This window comes from Stegodyphus dumicola, chromosome 6 (genome assembly GCF_044657685.1).
Source record: "Stegodyphus dumicola isolate Sdum_Otavi_A_Nest chromosome 6, ASM4465768v1".
In the NCBI taxonomy this organism is placed as follows: Eukaryota; Metazoa; Arthropoda; class Arachnida; order Araneae; family Eresidae; genus Stegodyphus; species Stegodyphus dumicola.
Window position 1 is genome coordinate 82,586,694 of NC_140773.1, and position 22,550 is coordinate 82,609,243.

General features: G+C 35.6%; 1 protein-coding gene across 1 annotated transcript in view; it reads left to right on the top strand.

Moving 5' to 3' along the window:
- The window catches only part of LOC118202239 (xaa-Pro aminopeptidase ApepP-like), a 268,101-nt gene that overhangs the window by 238,577 nt on the left and 6,974 nt on the right, over positions 1-22,550 (top strand). Inside the window, exons 18-19 of the mRNA XM_085818600.1 lie at positions 5,130-5,206; positions 20,898-20,996. Of these exons, the coding sequence (XP_085674726.1) occupies positions 5,130-5,206; positions 20,898-20,996 (176 nt within the window). The remainder of the gene's footprint in view (positions 1-5,129; positions 5,207-20,897; positions 20,997-22,550) is intronic.

Here is a 22,550-nt window from a genome sequence, read left to right on the forward strand (position 1 = left end):
ATAACAAATGTATGCAGCTGTGGAAATCACGTGGTGGTTTTTGTAATACTTTATTAAAATTAAAAACTGTTCTTCTTCTTTATTGAGTTCCATATGGCAACTTAGAATCTAATTAATCTTCACCCGCCTCGGCGATCCACCTGACTAATCCCTATGAAATAATGTTTTATGCAAAATATGAGGCGCCTAAAAATGTGCTGCTGGGAGGGAGACTTCCCTCTCCGCCTTCCCTTTAGCTACTTCACTGCATTTGTTATACAAGAATCGTTACCAAAGTATCTGACTGGCAGCACATATAATGTCTATTTTATATGTCTAATTAGATCTATGTGAGTTATTCATGCAAAAATTCTTCATTTCCCTTTAGAAGTAATCTCTCATTTCATTACAGTATTATCTTTAAGATCCTTTCTCCTAAAATATTCTCTAGGAAAATTTTGCTAGTTTTGATTGCCTATCTGTAAAAAGAAAATAAAGGTTTTATCACATAAATAATGTATTTGTTTCCAATTGATTGTGTCCCATATCATTGAATTTTTCATAAAAAACAAAAAAGTGAAGGTACTGGTATTTGATTTAAGATCAATCCTGCCAGTATACACTGAAAATGAAATAATATGAATAAAGAAAAGACAGCTGTTAATACTTAAGTTTCTGTAATTAATCATTAGAGCTTAAAATGTTTTTATTTATTAAAAAGTTAAAATGGCGCACCTAAAATAATGTGCCATATACACTCATTGCCATAAAAATTTGCGCACCAATAAAGAGTTGTCAGAATGAAACAAAATTCGACATATGTAAGTACTACTTTGATATAGTAAGTGATTACAAAATCAAAGAAAAAGGATCATTTATTGCTGAAAAAAATACACATGAACGGAAGTTTTAGTATTCTGTTGGACCACCTGTAGCGCGAATGCACGATGCGATACGAGCGGGCATTGAGGCATACAAGTTCCGTATGGTGTCCTGAGACATCTCCTTCCACAGTTGCTGTAAACGCGTTTCTAGTTCGGCCAGTCTCGTAGGCTGTCTAACTTGCCGTCCCAAATGATCCGAGATATGCTGGATTGGTCACAAATCTGGGAATCGAGCAGGCCAGGTAAAAGTGTTAATGTGGTGGAGGCAGTCTTGTGTGATCCTTTCTGTGTGTGGCCGATCACTGTCTTGTTGAAAGCAGGCTCTTGGGAGCCCTACCATGAGAGGCAACACATGTGGCTGAAGGATGTCATGGACGTACCACTGGCCTGTCATTGTGCCATAGATCAATATTAGGGGTGACCGTGTATCGTAAGCAATGGCACCCCATACTATCACACCAACTTAGGAACGGTGTGTCGCTGTAAAGCGAAGGCCGGATTGAGGCGTTCACCACGAGGCCTCCCCACACGAACACGATTGTCATCACTGGTCAAATTGAATCTAGATTCGTCGCTGAAGACGACCTGATTCCATTCCGTTAAAGTCCAATCCTGTCGTGCTCGACACCACTCCAAACGGAGGCGTCGGTGGGTGGGTGTCATTGGCAGCACACGTAATGGACGCCGCGATACCAGATGTCCTTCAACAAAGCTCCTTGCGATGGTTCGGGAAGACACAAGGGCCAGTAATGAAGCTGCTTCTTGGTGCAATACATTTATCAATCAGTGCATGGAATGATGTTTTAGATGAAACAATTTATAAAGCCTTTCGACATGCAGGTTTTATTAAAGAAACAGACGTAACTGAAGAAATCCATGACAATAGATCTCATGACGAAGATGAGGTTCTCATGCATGAACTTCGCCGTAGAAATCCACAGTTGCCAGAACTTTCATTCGAGGATTTTTTAAATGTGGATTCTAATGTCATCTGCACGGAGGAAATATCGGATCACGATATTATTAGCAGCATAATCAACGAGAATGAGAGACTTTCAGATCCAGAAGAAGAAGAAGAAGAAGAAAATGAAGTAACACCAAGACCGACTTTAAAACAAGCTGCTGCATACTTGTCAGAACTTAGACGATTTTTTGCGGCCAGTGATAATTGTGAAATGCTAACAAATATAGAGAAGATGGAGTCTTGCATTGTACAATCTGTTGTTTTAAAACAGACAAAGATAAGTGATTATTTTGTTGCTCAATGACTTAATAAAGGTACGTTTTACAAATATTTTATATTTCTTGTTTGTTTAATAGAATGGATATCATTTATTAAGTAGTAATACTATTAAAAATAATTCCTAATACATAAATAAAAGCATGGAATAGTAAGTATCACTAACCTGTCGCGAAAACATTAAAATGTGAAATACTAACAATTTCCGATGCCTTTCTAAATTACGAACTCTCGATTTAACGAACTGTTTTCGTAGTCCCTACGAGTTCGTAAAAACGAGCGTCTACTGTATATTGTATTTACTCATTTGCACTTGCAAGCATATGAGATATCGATAGCCTCATCAGTAGTCAAAATTTTAAAACTGCTCAATACTGGGAGTTTGACTCAAGTTCAGGCCCAGGCTGCTTACAGGAATGGTTTTTGTAGCTTTCGTTATGCATAAAATATGAGCATGAGCCAGTTCTCTTAGAAAGTTCTGCACAAAGGCATCCCTTCTCTTAAGCTGATAATCTTCATGTGCTTTCTCATATTCAAATAACCTAACTTACGTATTATGTAGGATTTCCTTCATAAGCTATGCATTGTAAATTTTCTTTTAAAGGAGTTTTTAGAATATTTTTGCATTGTTAATGGCATATTTCAATGAAATTTGAGCTAAAATTAATTATATCGCCACCCCCCAAAAGGAATGCCTTTGTGTGTTAAGTCGTAATTTTGCTGATTTTGCATTTTTAAAATGTATCTGAATTTATAGGACAGCCTATACTTCTTGAATAAAATAAAATAAAGGCTTCTATACATTGCATCTGTAATAAAATCCTAAAGGCAGAAAGCCTTAAAATCTCAAAGGCTGTTACATTTATAGTTTTATGGATATTTCATATACAATGTGTCTATATGAAGCTTTTATTTATTCAGCCATTGATCAAAGATACACTTCTAGTTATAAAAATATATTGAATGATGCAAATATTCATATTTTGGCATTTTTTTTTTAAATTATGAAGTCTTAACTATCTGTGTGACACCTAGGGACTGTATAGTTACATTTAGGAAAAATTTTTACTCATTATAAAAAATAAAGTACAAAAAGTTTGAGTCCCATATGATAAAAATTGACTAAGTTATTTAACTCAAAATTTTGAGATCATTTTCATTTGTCATAAAATAATTGAGAAGAGAAATGCTTGCATTTACGCAAATGAAATTTCAGTTTTGGAAATGTTTGTGATGTTAACAGATTAAATTGTGTGGGTTGCTATGCAGATTGTCATTAGGCGTATTGACAAAATAATATATTTTAAAAGTAAGGTCTTAGACACAGAATATTATAGCATTTATGTTCTAGAAAACAATGGCGGATTTCAGTATTGGCGCATAGTTAACTCTAACATTATTTGCATAACTTAAAAGTTAAAGATATTTGTCATAGTTTAATGAATTTTTTAAAGTAATAAAATTAGACGATCATATTAATAGTATAGCTTTAGTATTTGAAAAGTTAAAAATTATTTGTGTGAAATTTCTTACCAAACATTAAATTTTAAGTTATTAAATAAATATTTAAAAATAAATATATAAAATTAATTCATACCAAATATTAAAATATATATATAAGTTAAAATATGTTACATACCAGTAAATAACAGAAGAATATCATTAGATGATATTTAAAGGGGGGTTGATAAAATTCAGTTATTCTAATTTATTTTTCAGCTGACCTCTCTAGGCAAGCTGAAAATGTAGTTAGAAATCCCAAATTTTGAAATTTAATATCTAAATCAATTTTTGTAATTACCAGCAATTTTGAAAGTAAGAGTCACATATAGACTTCTGTGGAAACAGTGTACATTGGAGTAATATACTATTGCAAGCTACAAATATGTGAAACTCGGTCCAGATAGTTACTCCAGATGAACAGGAAAAAAAACTTGACAGTTTGTTTCAATTAAAACAATGCGCAACAAAAATAACAGCTCTAAAATAATTCAAGAAGAATGCAGAGATAAATTCCTTAATATACAAAAAATACTGCGGTTTACTAATATCACTTGCAGACTAACTCAGCAAACACTTTGAATTGCACTTTTGAGCAATTCGGGAGGGGGCGAGAACATGCCGCTCAAACACGAATGTTTATGTCATTTTGCTTGGACTAAAAGTTTTGGTAAAAAATCACTTCTAGACCTTCAGAAATGTTTTCTTTAAAGTTACGAAGTTGACATCAAAAATTATCATCAGAGGAGTTTCTGCTGTATCCAGTTAGGGAAGTGGGTTCCACTTGAACTATTTTCACAGTTTAAATGTTGTTAGATTCAGAATCACTAAATCTACAGTTTTATACGAGAAATTAGCTCCTATGTACAAAGCTATAAATTCAGTTACACTAAAAAAAATATCCTAAAATTCTTGCCTAAAATACAAAAAATAAATCAATATATAAGTAAAAACAATATAAAACTTCAATACACAGAAAAAAACATAATCAAATGGATTCAAATAATTGCAAAAATTTATTATAAAAATATTTTATATTTACTAAAAAACTCAGAAACACTATAAACGTTTAATGAGGTTTCCTTATTATAACAATTAGCAGATCCAGAAACGTATAAGATGCCTTTTACAAATTTGGTAGTTAAGTTTAACAGTTGTGTACTCTAAACACACTGGACACTTCAATGAGGGAGTAGCTGTTTAAGTAAATTTTGTACTGAAAGAAATTAATTTAGCTTATGAATTCTTCTAATGGCGTGCATATTTTCCTTAAAAGAAACTAGATGTATTGCATCTCAGTTTCATTTTTTAACACAGTGAATTAATTGTGAATAATTAATTAACTGAAAGCAAAAAAGAAATGGCATGCTTGTATCTGCTATGTTCCTTTCAGAAATATTATGGCGAAAATTGTACAATGAGATTAAATCCTTTATTTTTTTTAGTATTAAATCTTGGAGAAAATTACCATCTGTTTTGAGTTACTTGATTATAATTCTATGTTAATATCTTCTATTCATTTCTAGAACCAGGTTATTATGAAGAACAGAAATTTGGAATAAGATTGGAAACTATGATGATGGTTGTAAAAGCTCATACAAGGGTAAGCGTTATGCATATATAGTGTTTCTCAAGAAGATTTCATGATTAAATCTGATTAAATGTCATCATTATTAATCATGATGATTAAATCTTAGTAACTGATTATAGTTCCAAAGCTCCAGTTTAAGAAATAATAAAATAAAATAGGCCTTCATATTCCAAAAATACAAGAAACGTAATTTTTTATACCAACTGTGTAAGGAAAAAAAATGAATGACAATTTTTTCAGAAAAATGTAAATGTAAAATGTATGTAAAAATTACTAAATGTAACTGAATGGATGCCTGCATCGCTATTTCGCTACCGACTTATCGCTAAAGCATAATTTAATCTCGTTGGTTGTTCAAACGTAATTTTCTATAACGAATGAGGCTTTTTCTTTGAAAAAATTCTCGGTAAAGTGCAGAATCGCCGACTTATTTGTTTGCCGCTTTTTACAAGGGTAAAAACAATTGGATTTTTGTCAATTTTCTTTTACTTTTTAAGTGAAAATAGGTCGATGTGTACATACATAAAGTCAAGGGAATAGCTGTTTAAGTAAATGCCATTTTTGTGCAATTCTGGGAGCAGTGCCAATTTTGTGCAATTCTGGGATTTTTTTTTAAGTGAAAATAGGTCATGTGCACATGGATACCGAGTATGTGCAATTCTTAAAAACACTTCAAGCAATGGGTGATTCTGCACTTGACGAAAAATTCTACTGCCGACTTTCCGTCATGGGCAATTCCCAAATTGTTAAATCCATAAGATATCAAAAAAAGAATTTAAAATGAAAAAAAGAATTTAAAATGAAAAAAAGAATTTAAAAATTAAACTAGTATATTTCAATGGCGTCCTAAGAAATATAGAATTATATAAACTTACGCAATCTGAAATCAGCGCGTACGCTAGATTTGGCGCTCTGTTAAATGGGCGCTTTGTTAGATTGGGCGCTTTTGCGCATACATTTTCGCTGCACTTTTTTTAAGGTCCTCAAAACAGAATAGTACCGTTATTTTTCAGATAATTAAAATGGAGTGTCAAAATAAGCATTTTCGACAAAAATAAGAATTTTCGACACTTTCTTCTCTTTTGCTTTTAATCGAGGCGCTAATGCTGCCCGAGAGATTTGTGAAGTGCATGGAGAAGGTGCAGTGCCTGAACGAACTGCAAGAAATTGGTTTTTCAAATTCAGAAATGAAAATTTCGACCTCAGAGACGCTACTCGTTCCGGACGACCAAATAAGTTTGATGAAGAGCGTTTGAATCAACTTCAACGAAGACGCGCGTCAAACCACTCGAGAATTAGCTGAACGAATGGGTTGTAGCCAAATGACTATAGTTCGACATTTTGGGTCTATGGAAAAAATCCAAAAACTCGGATATTATTGATAATTTATTGTTTTTTGTTTTGTTAAAATAAAAGTTTTTAAATTAAAAAAACGGCCATTACTTATGTTTCAACCCAGTAGTTAGTTTGCAGATACAGTAAAGCATTCAAACTGATTTGACTGTTGAACTTTTTGTGCATTGCTTCTTGTAATATTGTATGTGACCTCGGATGTACCAGCCATCACAGGTACTTGTAGTGTAATGTGATCTCAGTTTCGTCAGTTATGTGTGGTACCTGTGAAAGTTAAGATTATATAGGAAGGGCTTTAGACTTTGGTAGGGGACCCCAACCCCTTGTCTGGGGCAGAAATGTGCTCACGGACAATTTTATGTGTGGCCTTTACCGAGTACTAAAATTTTATGTAAAATGTTTTACATTTAATAAATAACTAGCAGCTTCGCTGCCAGCCTTCGTCTGGCTTTTAAATGTACCGGAAAAATGACTGAAGGGAACACCAAACTTTAAATTTAAAAACTGCGTAGAATTTTACTCTGCAGAACAACTTCATAAAAAAAAAGTTATTACGTATAACAAAATTACAATGAAATAAGGAATATCCCTTAATACAAATATTAATTATCCTAATAAATAAATTAACCAACTTCCCTTTGCAAAATCTTAAGAACTCAAATGGTATAAAGGAGATTAAGAACTTTGTTTCCTAAAAAAATCACTCAAAACTTTTCAATATCTTAAAAACAGTGAAATGAGCAATAAATAACATAAAAGAATACAAAAAATTCTGAAAAGCAAAGTATAATTAATGATATTTTATCTTTTCAAGAGAAAAAAAATTATAATGAAATAAGCTATATCCCTTAATACTGTAGAGTACCTCACTTTGGAATTCTAAGTTAAAGTTGGAAGTGAGGAATCTAAGAACTCATAAGCGAATAATCGTTTGCGTTAGGTGACAAGAAACAACAAGATAGAAGGGTAACTAACCCTTTATTTTTCAATAAGATTTAACAAAACTCCGCCTGGGAGTGTACAAGCAAAGCCCGCACTTGGACTTGAACTAAAAAGACTAAGAATTAAACTAAAACTAAGATTAACTAAAAGAAGTATAGCCGAAGCTGTCAAGGTTCAATTTGAGTTGGCCCCTTAACTTATTTTACTACGAAGCTTAGCAAGGGCCTGAGTACGGCCGTGCGTAATAACAGCTTTGAGAGAAAGCGTGGTTAAAAAGGCAGACGCGCGTAAATCAGCAACTCTGACTCAGTAAGTAACTTCGTGGTTAAAAAGGCAGACGCGCGTAAATCAGCAACTCTGACTCAGTAAGTAACTTCGTGGTTTAAATACCGCTCCTCCTCATTAAATATTCAGCAAATTCCAAAACTACGTTCTGGCCGGAAGTAGTAAGTTGGAGTTAAGAATTTGACAGGAAAGGAACTTTAACTTAAAATTTAACTGTTAATAAAATGAACATATTCCTTACATAGCTTCCGACCAGACTTTAAATACTCGAAAAATAAGGTCTCAAAACGACCTTGTTTAAGACTTTGTTTAAGACCTTATTTAAGACTTGTTAAGTCTGAAAACTTACGTTAACTACACTCTTCCAAATTTTAAATTAACTAAATGACTTTAAAGTTTCGTTTTTAGGGCCAACTTTACAACAATTCTAAAAGCTAGACTAAAGCTAGGAAAAATAAAATTTGCAATTGATCCTTTCTGGACATATATCTTGACATACATCTTCATGAATGGACACTTTATTCTGTTATAACTATGTCAGGTCTTGATCCTTCCATATCTGGAAGGAAATGTCATTAGTAATGCATTTTACAAAGCTTTTTTTTTTTTAAATCCTAACTTTACGCTTTTATTTCATCATTTGGCTCTCATGCACTTTCATTCATACTACAGTTTTATTTCACCCAAACTTTACGATATTTCGACACAAAGATTAAACATTTCTACATGAACATGAACTTTTAAATATTTAAACATCACTTTTGAATTCATTTTACATCAACAAGCATAGTTGCTTTAATTACAATTTACCAATATTTACACGAAATCTTAACTTTACGTTAACAGATTTTAGTATTCTAATAGTCTTCCGACTAAACTTATTCACAATTTACTTCTCGCAACTTGCGAGTTCTTAACAAAAAATATTTAACTCTAGTAGCTTCTCGCCAAATTACTAACATAAAAATCTATGATTACGAACATTTACAATCAAACTTTCGCTATCTGCGATTTAACTTTTCTAAACATCTTTAGCAACTTATAACAAGATGATATAATTTGAACTTCAAAGAAAAATAAGCCAAGAAATTTTCACTTATCTTTTTCTGTATTCCTGCATCCTGACGTTACAGAACTGTTCAAATGTAGGGGACCTGATGACCGCCAATCTTCTTCTCGAGCTTTGATGTTCCGCTCCGTTTAATTCCACTCTTTTCCTTTTTTCCCCCTTGTCTAGGAATCTGGGACTCTTGCGGGCGGGTTGCGGATTCTGGAATGCCAATTTCCTTTTTTGCTCCGGTGGGGATATCCGTCCTTCGTCTTTGAATCTTCTCTTGGCCCTTCTAACTTGTTGGTCCGGCACGGTTGTGTCTACAGGTCTTTTCTGGCTTTTCGGTCTCCATGCTGGTCCTCCTTGGGCCTCCCTTGTAGTTGTTGATGCTGGAAACTGTGCTTTACATCTCGTTTTCATTCGTCGTTGGATTCTCTCCTTTCCTGGACCCATGTCAGCAGGCCTCCTCTTGTGGTCGATGGTACTTGAGTTTTTGCAGAATCTTCGGTTCTGACTCGTTGATCTGTCGGTGCTAACTTCCTCCTTTTCTGTGCGCTTGTAGCATTACTGGAATGGGTTTCTCTGGTCGAAGTTTGCTGGCTCAGCTTTCTTTTTTGTGTTGGGGGACTCCAGTTGTGCTCCTGAGCTGGCGGGCTTCTCTCCTTACTTCCAGGATCCTGTAATAAATCCTGCAATATTTTAAAGTCAGTGCGACTGTAATAAGGTTTTAACTGATCGATATTTGCAACCAGTTGTTGGCCATTTTCGGCCTTTACATAAAACGTGGCTTCTCTTATTCTTTCCACCATGTACGGCCCTTCAAACCTGGGCTCAAACTTCGCAACTCTGTTTTCTGGTGCCGATGATAACGAATATTTCAACTTAAGAACTTTCTGTCCCACTTTATATTCAAGTTCCCTTCTATTTCTATCGTAGTAAATTTTTCGTTTATTTATTTTTTATTTTTTTTTATTTATATTTATTTTTTTTATTGCTATATCAGAGCTTTTAATTGCTTCGTCGATAATTTTTTGAATGTCTTTTAACTTGAATTCTTCTTGTCTCTGTTGTACAAAGAACAGCTTATCCAAAGGCGTTATGATTTTTCTTCCTAAAAATAACTCCGCGGGGGTCTTTTGCGTAGTATCGTGCTTTGCGGTTCTCAAGGCAAAACCTAACTCATTGACACAGCTGTCCCAGCGGTCATGAAAATTTTTCACATATCCCCTGATAATTTTTACAATATTCTTATTTACGCGTTCCGCTATATTTGACTGCGGTCTATATGGTACCATTTTTAGATGGCGTATGCCAAGTCCTGTGCACAAATTTTTAAATATACTACTAACAAACTGTTTTCCGTTATCTGATATTACTTTTAGTGGGTCCCCGTATTTTAATATATAGTTATTTAAGAACGAATCTGCGACTATTTTAGCTGAAGCTCGTTTAAGAGGGACTATTTCTACCCATTTTGAAAAATGGTCAACGATTGTTAAAAGATATTTGTTTTTATTTATTTTTGTCCTAGGGTAGGGTCCGAGCAAATCTATGCCAACTATTTCATTTGGAAAAGTGGTCTTTATGTTTTTTAAATACCCGGCTGGGCTTTAATTAACATCGTTTATTAATTGGCTCATATGGCACGACTTAACCTACTCCGTAACAACTTTCTGTAACTGCGGAAAATAAAGCGCTTCGCGTACCCTCTTTAGTGTTTTTCGTATTCCGAAATGTCCGGCAGATGTTAGGTCGTGCAACTCCTCTAAGATACTTAAACGTAGACTCGCTGGGATTACTGGTCGGTATTCCTGATTTTCATTCGTTACCTTTGTATAAAATAATAATTTGTCGATTATTTCATAATGCTGTGCTCTATTGTGAATAGCCGTTAAATCTATATGTTCAAATTTTTCAGGCACTTCCAGGTATGCGTAAATATCTTTAAATTCCGGGTCCTTTTTCAGTTCTTCGACTATTGTTTCACGGGACTCAATTACTCTTGAGGTGAGCATAGCACACTTGATTGTGTTTCCCTCTTCATCAATTTTTATTCGCGAAAGGGCATCGGCAACTAAGTTTTCTTTTCCTGCAGTGTGTTTTATGATTAAGTTGAACTCTTGTAATTTTAAAGTCCACCGTATCAAGCGAGGCGATACATTTTTTCCTGAACACAAGCCACCCACTGCCGCATGATCTGAGTAGACCGTTATCGGTGAACTTCCGAAGTAGACACGAAACTTCTGAACTGCTAATAACACAGCGAGCGTTTCTCGCTCAGTAGCGGAATAATTCCTCTGAGTAGCATTCAAGGTTTTCGAAAAAAAAAAAGCTATAGGTTTCCTATTTTGGGAGAGCACCGCTCCAACTGCATAATCGGATGCATCCGCTGAAATTTCTAGACCTTGCTCGCCTTCTGGGAATTTAAGGACTGGGGCATTGATTAGGGCATTCTTTAGCTGTTCAAACGCAGTGTTCGCCTCGGCTGTCCAAGAAAATCTATTTTCTTTCTTTTTAGCACTAGAAGAGGCTCAACTATTTTCGCAAAGTCCTTTATGAACATTCTATAATAGGAACATAAGCCCAAAAATGAAGACAATTTCTTAACCGTATTTGGGGAAGGATAACTTTTAATTGACTTAATTTTTGAATCATCAGTCTCTATGCCCTTATTAGAGATTTTGTACCCGAGGTATCGCAATTCCTTTGCCGCGAACTTGCATTTTGTTGCATTTATTTTGAAACCGGCCTCGTTAAGTAAGACAAAAACTTCTTCCAAATGTTCCTCTAATGTTTCGCTGGATAACTATGATATCGTCAAGATATCGTTTAACTATGATAACTATGATATCGTCAAGATAAATAATTGTACTTTTACCTAAAACTGGCTTCAAGACTATGTCCATAGCTTTTTGGAACGTAGCTGGCGCTCCGCTTAAACCAAAGGGCATTCTTAAAAAGGCATAGACGCCTGATTTTGTTATGAACGCGGTCTTCTGGACAGCCTCCGGCTTAACAGCGATTTGGAAGTAACCCGAAGTGAGGTCTAGGGTTGTCATGAATTTAGTCGAGCGAATTTTTCTAATTATTTCGTCAATTATTGGTAGCGGATACGTGGGATATTTTGTTATACTGTTCAACTTACGATAGTGTCCAGGAGTGCAGTGGTTGGTACATTATTTACCAGAATCTGTACCTCCGGCATAGCTAGATTTTGTACCATCACTGTATTTAAGCAAATTTCTGAGGGGTCTTCTTTCCCACTCGGTGACCGTTGCCCTTTCTCGATCACCGGTTTGCGTTTAAATTCTGGTTACCTGCCCCCTCTTTTCGCTGATTTTTATATCCACCGCCCTTAGATTTTTCTGCGCTCTTATTCTTGAACTTTTTCCATCTGCCGATACGCTTTGTACTGAACTTGTGGTTTCTTTTCGAGAGTAAATCTTGAGTACTGGCCAAACTGACTTGCACGCGCTTTCTCCGAGTTTCTTCTACTTTGGAATTTCACTGCCAGCTGAAATAGACTTCTAATGTTTGCGGATTACGTACTTCGAAAAAGTCTTGCGCTGACGGTAGAAGACGCGGTAGAATTATTTCGATAATTTCTTTATCGGGCTTTTTCCCGTATAAAAGATTAAAAATATGAACTTTTCTTAAAATGAACTCCGTCAAATCCTCGAAACCGCCTTGGCATTTACTATACAATTCTGATTCAAGCTTCGCACGATCTTTAACAACTGGAAATGCTTTTAGTAATGCAGACTTGAAATTTTCCCAGTTATATGATTCAGATCCTGGGTCCCCCAACAAGAACTTTCCTATACTATATAAGGGCTTGACCTTTTAAGGCTGTAGTAGCTATGATCACCTTTTGTAGCTGATTCACAGGGTGTAAGGTGAAATGTAGGTCCAATTGCTCCAAAAATGTCAGGACTGAACCCTTGCCGTCAAAAGTTCCTGTTGGTTTCATAGATGCATGCAACGTTTCCACGAGGAATCCAAACCCTTCTACTGAATTCGTGGATGTTGTAGGGACCTGAAAGGTCGGAGGGGTCAACGTAAACTTCCCGGATTCTAACGACATGGTCCGTTAAGAAAACGTTTCGGGCGCCAAATGTAGGGTACCTCACTTTGGAATTCTAAGTTAAAGTTGGAAGTGAGGAATCTAAGAACTCATAAGCGAATAATCGCTTGCGTTCGGTGATGAGAAACAACAAGATAGAAGTGTAACTAACCCTTTATTTTTCCAATAAGATTTAACAAAACTCCACCTGGGAGTGTACAAGCAAAGCCCGCACTTGGACTTGAACTAAAAAGACTAAGAATTAAACTAAAACTAAGATTAACTAAAGAAGTATAGCCGAAGCTATCAAGGTTCAATTTGAGTTGGCCCCTTAACTTATTTTACTACGAAGCTTAGCAAGGGCCTGAGTACGGCCGTGCGTAATAACAGCTTTGAGAGAAAGCGTGGTTAAAAAGGCAGACGCGCGTAAATCAGCAACTCTGACTCAGTAAGTAACTTCGTGGTTTAAATACCGCTCCTCCTCATTAAATATTCAGCAAATTCCAAAACTACGTTCTGGCCGGAAGTAGAAGGTTGAAGTTAAGAATTTGACAGGAAAGGAACTTAAAATTTAACTGTTAATAAAATTAACATAATCCTTTCAATACAAATATTAATTATCCTCATAAAAAATTAACCAACTTTCCGTTGAAGAAAAAAAAATCATGAAAAACTTTTCAATGTCTTACAAACAGTGAAATAAGCAAAAAAATAACATGAAAGCAACTCAAAAAACATAAAATTCAGAGCAGAAATTTACTCTGCAGAACAACTTTGTAAAAAAAAAATCAATAAAAATGTAATATATATATGTATAAAAATGACAATCAAATATGCCAATCTCTTAAAAACAGTGACATAAGAAATACGATGAAAAATTGTTGCCAAACCCATATGACTAAAAGAATGAAACTATTCAAAATGATGTTATTTCATCAAAAATCTATCAACAACAATAAGACAGGAAAATTGTTGCCAAAATCACATTTTTAAGGATGTGAGATGTGAGAAGTGTACTCGAAAGCTTCATTTAAAAAAAATTTTTTTAAATACAAAATATTGTCATTTTTCCAAAATTCTTTTTGTAAAAGCAGTCGCAAGGATGAAAGTTTAACGTGTCCAAAAATCAAAGAAAAATAAACTGTACATTTTTAAAAATAAACTTTTTCAGAAAAATCCCGTTGAAAAGGTGTTAAGCTCCCTTTGTTAAATAAATTCGTATTTAATCGATTTATTGAAACACGAAATTTATTTTAAGTTCGTAAAATAGCTAAGTGCTTACGTTTCGTGACGATGTGAAAATGGAGTGAGTAGAGTAAAATCTCGCTTTCCTATAGCCCATTATGTCTCAAAATGACGCGATTTCGTCACAAAACATAAAATTTAAAAAATTCGAATTCGAATTTCGAAAAAATCGCTTCGAAGTGCACTGGCTCTTGTCTAGATGCACCTATGTACCAAATTTCGTAGCCGTGGGTCTATTAGCTTACGTCTTAAAGGCCTCTGTGAGCATAACCCCGCCTCAGACAAGCGCCGTGAGATGCGTTAAAATAGTCGACAATGATACCGTTGGGGCGGTTCTTGCCTGGCGAACAATCATCCTATCTTGCCTCGCATTTGTTATCCTTGGGCTTCCAGAGTCTTCATTTCGTTGGCAATTTTCTTATAGCAACTATTTCTGCCAACATCTTTGCACGGCAGTGTCTGTATGCTGCCAGGTGGCGGTCTATTGCTCGGTATGACCACTCAGCTTCACGCAATGCGACCACGTTCTAAGACGTTTAGTTGTCTGTAAGGTCTTCGATATCGTCGTAATGGGATCTTTAGTTGCATCTTTACGGAATTACAAAAAAAGATAAATTGTCCGCTTTTGTTACCGGTTTTACATTTTGGGAATTGCGCACTAGAAATGCTCGCTTTGATCGCAATTCCTGTTTATTTACCTTGAAACTTTGATTATTTGCATACCAAATTTCTCACGATCGCAAAAGTCCTTCTTGATGCTTCGATTTTTTTTTTCCCCAAAAGAGTGTACTTAGTTATTTTAATACCAAATGAGTGACTCAAGTATAAGGCAAAGGAGGAAATGTTGAACGTCACTTTCAGACAATTCAAATCATTTTTTCATACGATATATTCACTTAAATCTGTAGAAAGCAGCCAGTTTTCATTAATACAATGGTAAGATGTCAAAATGCCACTACAGCTTCTTTCAAAATTTCGCGCATGCTCGCAAAGAAGCAAAAGCTTTTTTAGGATGGTGAATTGTTAAAAGAAGTACTTTCAGTTGCTGCCGATAGCATTTTTTAGGGATTTACTAATTAGGATAAAATTGTGCAAGCTGCACAAGTTGTAGTTGTCAGATAACACTGATACAATAAAATATATGCCATTTCAAAAAGCATGAAAACTCAGTTATACCATGACTTGAAAATATGTGACTGGCTCTCATTACGATTTGACGAATCTGCGGGTATATCAAATACTGCACAGTTAGTAGTTATGGTGGGAATGGTATTTAGTAACTATACTGTAAAAGAAGACCATTTGAGAATATTACCCATGAAAAGACAAGGGAGGACCTCTACAACTGTTAACATCATATACAATATAATAACAATATATACAGTATAATAATAATAACAGTCAATAGCTATGCCTTTACTTAAGCTGTTGGATCACCAGCAGTGGTTGGTAATATTGATTTTTGCTCTCTGCAAGAAAGACAAATAGTTGCCAAACTTTATGTCATATCACTGAATCAACCACCAGGAAGCTTTTTGTGGTAGAATGTTGCTCTTCAGACACATCATGAAAATATTGACAAAAGTTGTAAACTTTATTTGAACAGCTCCTTTGCAACATTGCCTTTTCAAGGCTCTACTAGAAAATCCTGAAGATCCTGATGTCTTTCTGTATACTGAAGTATGATGGTTCAGTAAAGGCAGAGTTTTTTGCCAGATTTGGAAATTTAATTGAAAAAATAAAAATTTTCATTTCATTTCCAAACAAAAATAAAATTTTGCTGACTTCCATTGGCTGGTACATATAGATTTCTCGAAGACATAACTGAGAAATTCAATTATTTAAATTTGGAGCTGTAGGGAAAAGAAGATATGGTCTGTTAAGTCGTTTAAAGATAAACTGGTTTTATGAGTATCAGTCAGTTGTGCACTTCCCAAGTATGAGAAAAATGATAGGCGAAGCTCAAATTGACTTGTCGTCATTTGTTACCAAACTTCAGTTACTGCAGGACCAGTTTGGAAAACGATTTCAACAGTTTAATATTACTGAACGAATGATAACCATTTTCATCAGTCCTTTTACTTACCAAATAAATGTAATCAAAATATCTGCATACATTGCAGAGTTTATTCAAACAAGAATGAAAGAAGACATTTTGAATCTTCAAAATGACATTGTCTTAAAATCCAGTATATCAGATGAGAACTTCAGGCTGACAGAAATGGATTTTCATTCTTAAAAAGAGCATCATACAAGACAAAACCATTTTAGTTCCACATACTTGTGTGAATAATTTTTCTGAGCAATGAAAGCATAAAATCAAGTTATAGATCTTCAGCTTACAGTTGAACATCTTGATGATTGTTTATGAGCAGGAATGTTATCATACTTCTAATTATGAAACAGTGGCCAATGGAATGCAATGCCAAAGATCACATTAACTGTAAGAATTACAATTTTTATAAATATTTTTTCCTCCAATGACTTGTAAGAATATCAAAGGGTTTGTACTTTTGTCTATATTATCTGGTAGTTATTTGTTTTATATAATAATACAATAAATAATTTTTCATCTTAAAATTATATTTTTGATTTCTTTTTATAATTATGTATATTATTAACTATACCAGCCCTATAAATTTTTCTTCAAAAAATTAGTGTGCCCACTGCCGCACTGATATTCTAGAATGTGGTTGAAGATATAAAAAGGTTTGGGATCCTTGGACTATGATATAAGATTACTGACAGTGTTTTAGTGAAAGAGATTTCAAATATCACAAAGCATGATCAAATTCCTTAGAGAATTTGAAAGCAATGACTGCCATGAACTAATATTTACTTGAATAACATAACTTCTTTCAGAGGGTTCATGTAACAGACAAAGTCAAGCTCCTATTACATTAGCTATGTATCCGAGGCCTCTGGTTGTGCTATAAGAAGCATGTGAAAAATCTAACAGTGTGATTTCTAAATGCTTTAATACAACTTAGAGGTTTAAGATACATATTTTTGCTTTCACTCTGTCTCCCCAGGATAGATTTTTATTTATTAGAGACCCAATGTTTTGAAAGAGGAAGCACAATATAATAATTGGAATTTTCTACGCAAAGGTCTGATTTATACGCATGTATTTTTTACGAGAAGGTATCATTACAGAAATTGTCACAGCTTGTCTTATCTAATTAATTTCTTGAACTGGAGCCATAGGTAGTTGAAGAATTGTTCAAGCAGTATTTAATCATACAATTTTAAATGATATCTTAAAATATTAATGTTGCTTAATGTATAAGATATATGTATGCTGTAGATTCCAGTTAGGAAGATCATCACATAGTTAGAGCAAATATATAATTGGGATAAATTTAAAGAGTGAATTTCTGTTGGAAAGTCGGTACTTGTACACTGCTGGCCATTAAAATTGCAATACAAGGAAGGAATTATCCGTCGAACGTCAAAATTACATGAAAGGAAGAAGTTGAGCTATGCAAATGATTAGTATTTCAATGCATTTAGACGACGCAGGAGGGAGAAGTGATATCTGAAGCACTGCATAAAAGAAAAGTTGTATAGTAGATTACTTATTCGGAAAGCGCTTTGTAAGGTTGGAGTTTGCTCAAAATATCGTGTTATGCCTCGAATAAGAAGAGGAAATGCTTACGAGCAAGTGTCGAAATTCGATAGAGGCAGGATCGTTGCCAATTGAGAGTGTGGATAATTGTTCCTTGATATTGCCCGTTGCACTGATCCAACCACTGTCATGCGTATATGGAATCAGTGAGTTGCTGAGAGTCATACTGAACGGCATGCAGGATCTCAACGCCCTCCCATGACTAACGTCTGAGAGGACAGACATATTGTGACGTCAGCCGTGCAAAACCCGTACGACCACATCGCAGATCATTAGTCGAGAAATGGGCGTGTTTGGAGCACGCCCCACTATCAGCTCGTACGGTGCGTCGACGTTTACAGCAGCGTGGACTATCAACACGGCAACCATTACTTCGTCTTCCCGTGACAATGCAGCATAGAAAGAGACAGCGGCATCTCTCTTACGCCAAATGACAAAGCTGGCACAGGAGTGGCACAATATCGCCTTTTCAGATGAGTCGCGGTTCTATATGCAGTATTCTGATGGCCGTACTACGTGCCTGGAGTGTCCGAGGAGACCGCCCGTCGCCTGCTTGCATTCGATATGGGCATAGGAGCCCTGCACCTGGTGTGATGGTTTGGGCATCTCATAGGTACACATCTCTAGTTCAGATCGATGGCAATTTGAACGCAGATCGGTACATTTCTGACATCTTACATTTAATGGGTCTGCCCTATCTTCGAAGCCCCTACACGCCATGTTCCAACAAGATACTGCAAGCCACATGTTGCGCGTCGTGTTCAGACCTTCTTCGATACACAGGGTATTCGATTGCTGCCCTGGCCTGTCTGGTCTCCAGATCTGTCACCCATTGAAAACATTTCGTCATGGATTGCTGAGAGACTGGTCCGCCACCCCTTTCCAGCTAATACGGTCAAGTGTGGCATAGACTTGAAGCAGCATGGAATGAGTTGCCCGTTTCTGTCACCCAAGTCCAATTTGACTCCATGCCTTACAGGGTAAGGGCTGTTTTAGCTGCCAGGGATGACAACTGTTTCCACTACTTTCGCACCCCTGTAAATCTCCAAACTCCATAAATTTAATGATTTTATCTTCATGCCATACTATTTACATGCAACAACTATCTTTTTGTAATTGCTTTCTACGTAGTTTTTATTATAACGTTATTTTTCAATCATACCAGGAAAAAGGTGAAAATTAGTTGTTGATTAACCTATAAGCTTTGAAATATTTCAAGTATCTAACTAAGCAATGTACAAAGAAAAAGAGAAAATATATACATGGTTAAATTCTTAAATTTATCATACTTAGATGGGGAAATAGGATGACAAGTTAAGCAGATTTCAATAAAAAATTTTGATTTCATGACGTTTGCAGCACGTTCCAGATTTTTTGTTGTTGGCAGACATTCTATATTGCAAAAAGTCAGCAGATCCATTTGAGGGTAATATCATTTTCCACTGATAGATAATTAAATTCTAAGATGATTTTTTGCTGTAACAATTTACTGTAATTAAATTGCAATTATTGGGTGCTTAGGTGACCAAAGTGTTTCTTTCCATTATCAGGGAGTGTTTGTTCTCCTACTGAACACGTTTGCTACTCCTACTATCTTCGAATCACCTACTGAACATTTGGGAACTGAGAAATTGCTCATTAACGGAGGTATGGCTGTGCATAGTGAACAGGGCCTGCACCAAAGACATTGAAACCATCGCAGCCGCACCAAATGGGAAAAATTAAGAGTGACAAAATGTTTGGAATTTATCGAGATACTGAGCGGCAGAATTTATTAGTAACAGAGATTGCAGTCGGTAACAAAATGTCTGCCGACATCCCTGATTGTAAGGAATAATAAATAAAACTGTACATTAATATTTTCTTTCTTAATTTTTAAAAATTTATCCATGTAAATTTCTAGAAACAGTTAACATGAGACTAAATCCATTTCAATATTACATTGTGTAGGGATGTTATGAATGTGTCCACTAGAAAGTTAAATGCTTCAAACTGTTTGAAGTGTTTTCTGTAAAAATAAAAGTCTTATATAAAAGATAGAAAGAAACACTCTAGAACATAAGGGAATGATTTTGAAGAATGGCAGAAAATGTATTGCTTACTTGCGGCTATACTTCATGAATGAAATTGGTGAGTTTGTCCACCTGAGTAATAAATGTCTTTTTTTTTTTTTTTTTTTTTTTTTTTTTTTTTTTTTTTTCATATGTAGTCACTAATGAGTGCACATCGTAACCTGAAGAAGGTCTTCTTTACCTCCTCTTCTCCCTAAGAATATTTCTCTTTTTCCTTGTGAGGATTGGATTAAAGTACATAGCAAGGCAGTTTTTTTGGATGATATTAACAAGGTTATATATATATGATGCTTTTGAAAAGAGAGAAAAGGGCAACCATTTTGTTATGAAAAAGGATTATCGTTAAATTCATCGGTCTTCTTCGCAACATTTTTATCTGACAAATAATTTTAAATGCATAATTTTTTATACTAGCCTTCTCATATTTTCATAATATAAAACTTTAAATACTCAAAATCAACATTTTGGGTCAGATAGGCCCAAAATATTACTGATCGTCATACTTTCATCTCATGATGGAACAAAATCATATGCATACAGATTTAAATTTTATTAATAATATGCTACATAAAATATGCTGTATTGTTTGAGCTGATTTTTTGGCTGAAGAGCAAAGCGCTGGTAGCTTGCCCAGCTTTCTACTTCTGGCAGTAGAACAAGCTGGTTATATGAGGTTTTCATGATTTTCCTTGTATGTAACATAAATTAACTTCAGATTCCCTTAGAATATCTTTCACAAAGGCATAACTTCTCATAGGCATATATCCTTAGAATGCTTTACCAAAATCATATTATCCAAATCCTAATAAGAAATTTATTAGATGTTACTTATATTGGCTATGTAAAAATTTCTTACAAAACTGCTATGTTATGTGGATATATTATAATATTAATTAAATAATGTATTTCTTTTGTTCGCTGATAATATAATATTATTTAGTAATTATATCTGTATGTTATTAGATTGCATACCTTTGATTTGCTTAATATTTCACATTTTTATCTTTTCATGAAATATGCGCTATATTTTCTTTAGTAATATAACTTTTTTTTTTTTTTTTCAGTATCACTTTAACGACCAGAAATTCTTTACATTTGAACCTGTATCTTTCGTACCGTTTGAACCAAAGCTGATTAATTTACAACTTCTTAATAAAAAACAGGTAATTTTTCGTCTTTTGTGTGATGGTATTTTTAGAAAATTAGTTTCATTAATCATACTTTTTTTCCGGCTGTAACTGTAACTGTTATTACTTGTTAATAGTACTTCATACTGTTGATATACAGGGTGTGATTCAAAAGTTTCAAGACTTACCTCAGAACTAGAAATTTATTGGACATTTAAGTACAGCGGACTAAAATTCTTCAAAATATGATCCTTCAGAATGAACACAGCGCTGCCAGCGCGTCTTCCACTGTTCCTATCCCTTCTGGAAGGCCTCGGGCGTCATGCTGTCAAGGGCTCTCATCAAAGCCTGCTAGATGGCGTCGATGGAGTCGAATCGCTTCCCTTTTAGGCCTGTCTTGATTCGGGGGAAGAGGAAAACGTCACTTGGAGCCAAGTCGGGGCTGTAGGGTGGCTGCGGCAGTGTTGTCACGTTGAACTTGATAAAAACTTCGGCGGGGCGTTGTCGTGGTGGAGGATCTAATCGCCCTTGATCGCCGGGCGGACGCGGCGGAATACATCCCTCAAGCGGCAGAGCGCTCCAGCGTAAACGTCACCTATGGCAGTCTGTCCACGAGCAATAAACTCCTTGTGAATCATTCCTTTACCATAAAAAACAATCAGCATGCACTTCACACGCGACTTGCTCATGCGAGCTTTCTTGGGCTTCGGCGAGGAAGCAGTGTGCCATTCTGAGCTTTGACGCTTCGACTCAGGATCGTACTCGTAGACCCAGGTCTCATCACCAGTAACCACTTTCTCCGGAAGGTTCGGATCAACATTTCAACCGTTGGAGCATTTTCTGACAAACAGTCATGCGCCGTTTCTTATGATCCACCGACAAAAGTTTTGGCACCAGTTTGGCACACACTTTTCGCATCATCAAATTCTCCGTCACAATCCTCCACACCGTACTCTGACTAAGTCCCAGTTTATCGGCAATTAATCTAGTACTAAGACGGTCATTGTTTAAAAGTTCCCGCACTCTCTCCACATTTTGATCTGTTCGGCTTGATGATGGCCTCCCAGAGCGGTCGTCGTCTTCAACATTCCCGCGGCCATCTTTGAAACGTTTGGGCCTCATGAAAACCATTGCACGGGACATGGCTTCTTCCTTAAAGGCCTCTTGAATCATACCGATAGTCTCCGTGGCGGTTTTGTTCAGTCGCACGCAAAACTTAATCGCATAACGTTGCTCCAAGTGCTGCTCTATTCTCGCCTCTCCCACTTTTCGACCGAGGTCAATGGCACGCATTCACGCTGCAAGCGATGCACACTCTCCAGGATTCCGGAGGCAACTGCTGCAGCGTTAGTTCGTTCCCTGAGACCCCCCCACTACTTCCCCCACCCTGCAGAACCGGTCCACGAGCGCTCCCCTACTCAGAAATGAACCAGTCTTGAATTTTCTGATTCACACCCTGTATTACATACTTTATTTTAGGAAAATTCTATTAGTACGTAGGGTCTACTTACTTATCTTCTCAGTGACAATTTTATGTGTAGTTACTGCACAGGAGAAGGGTTAAAAGTACCCTTTATTAAACTCTTTAAA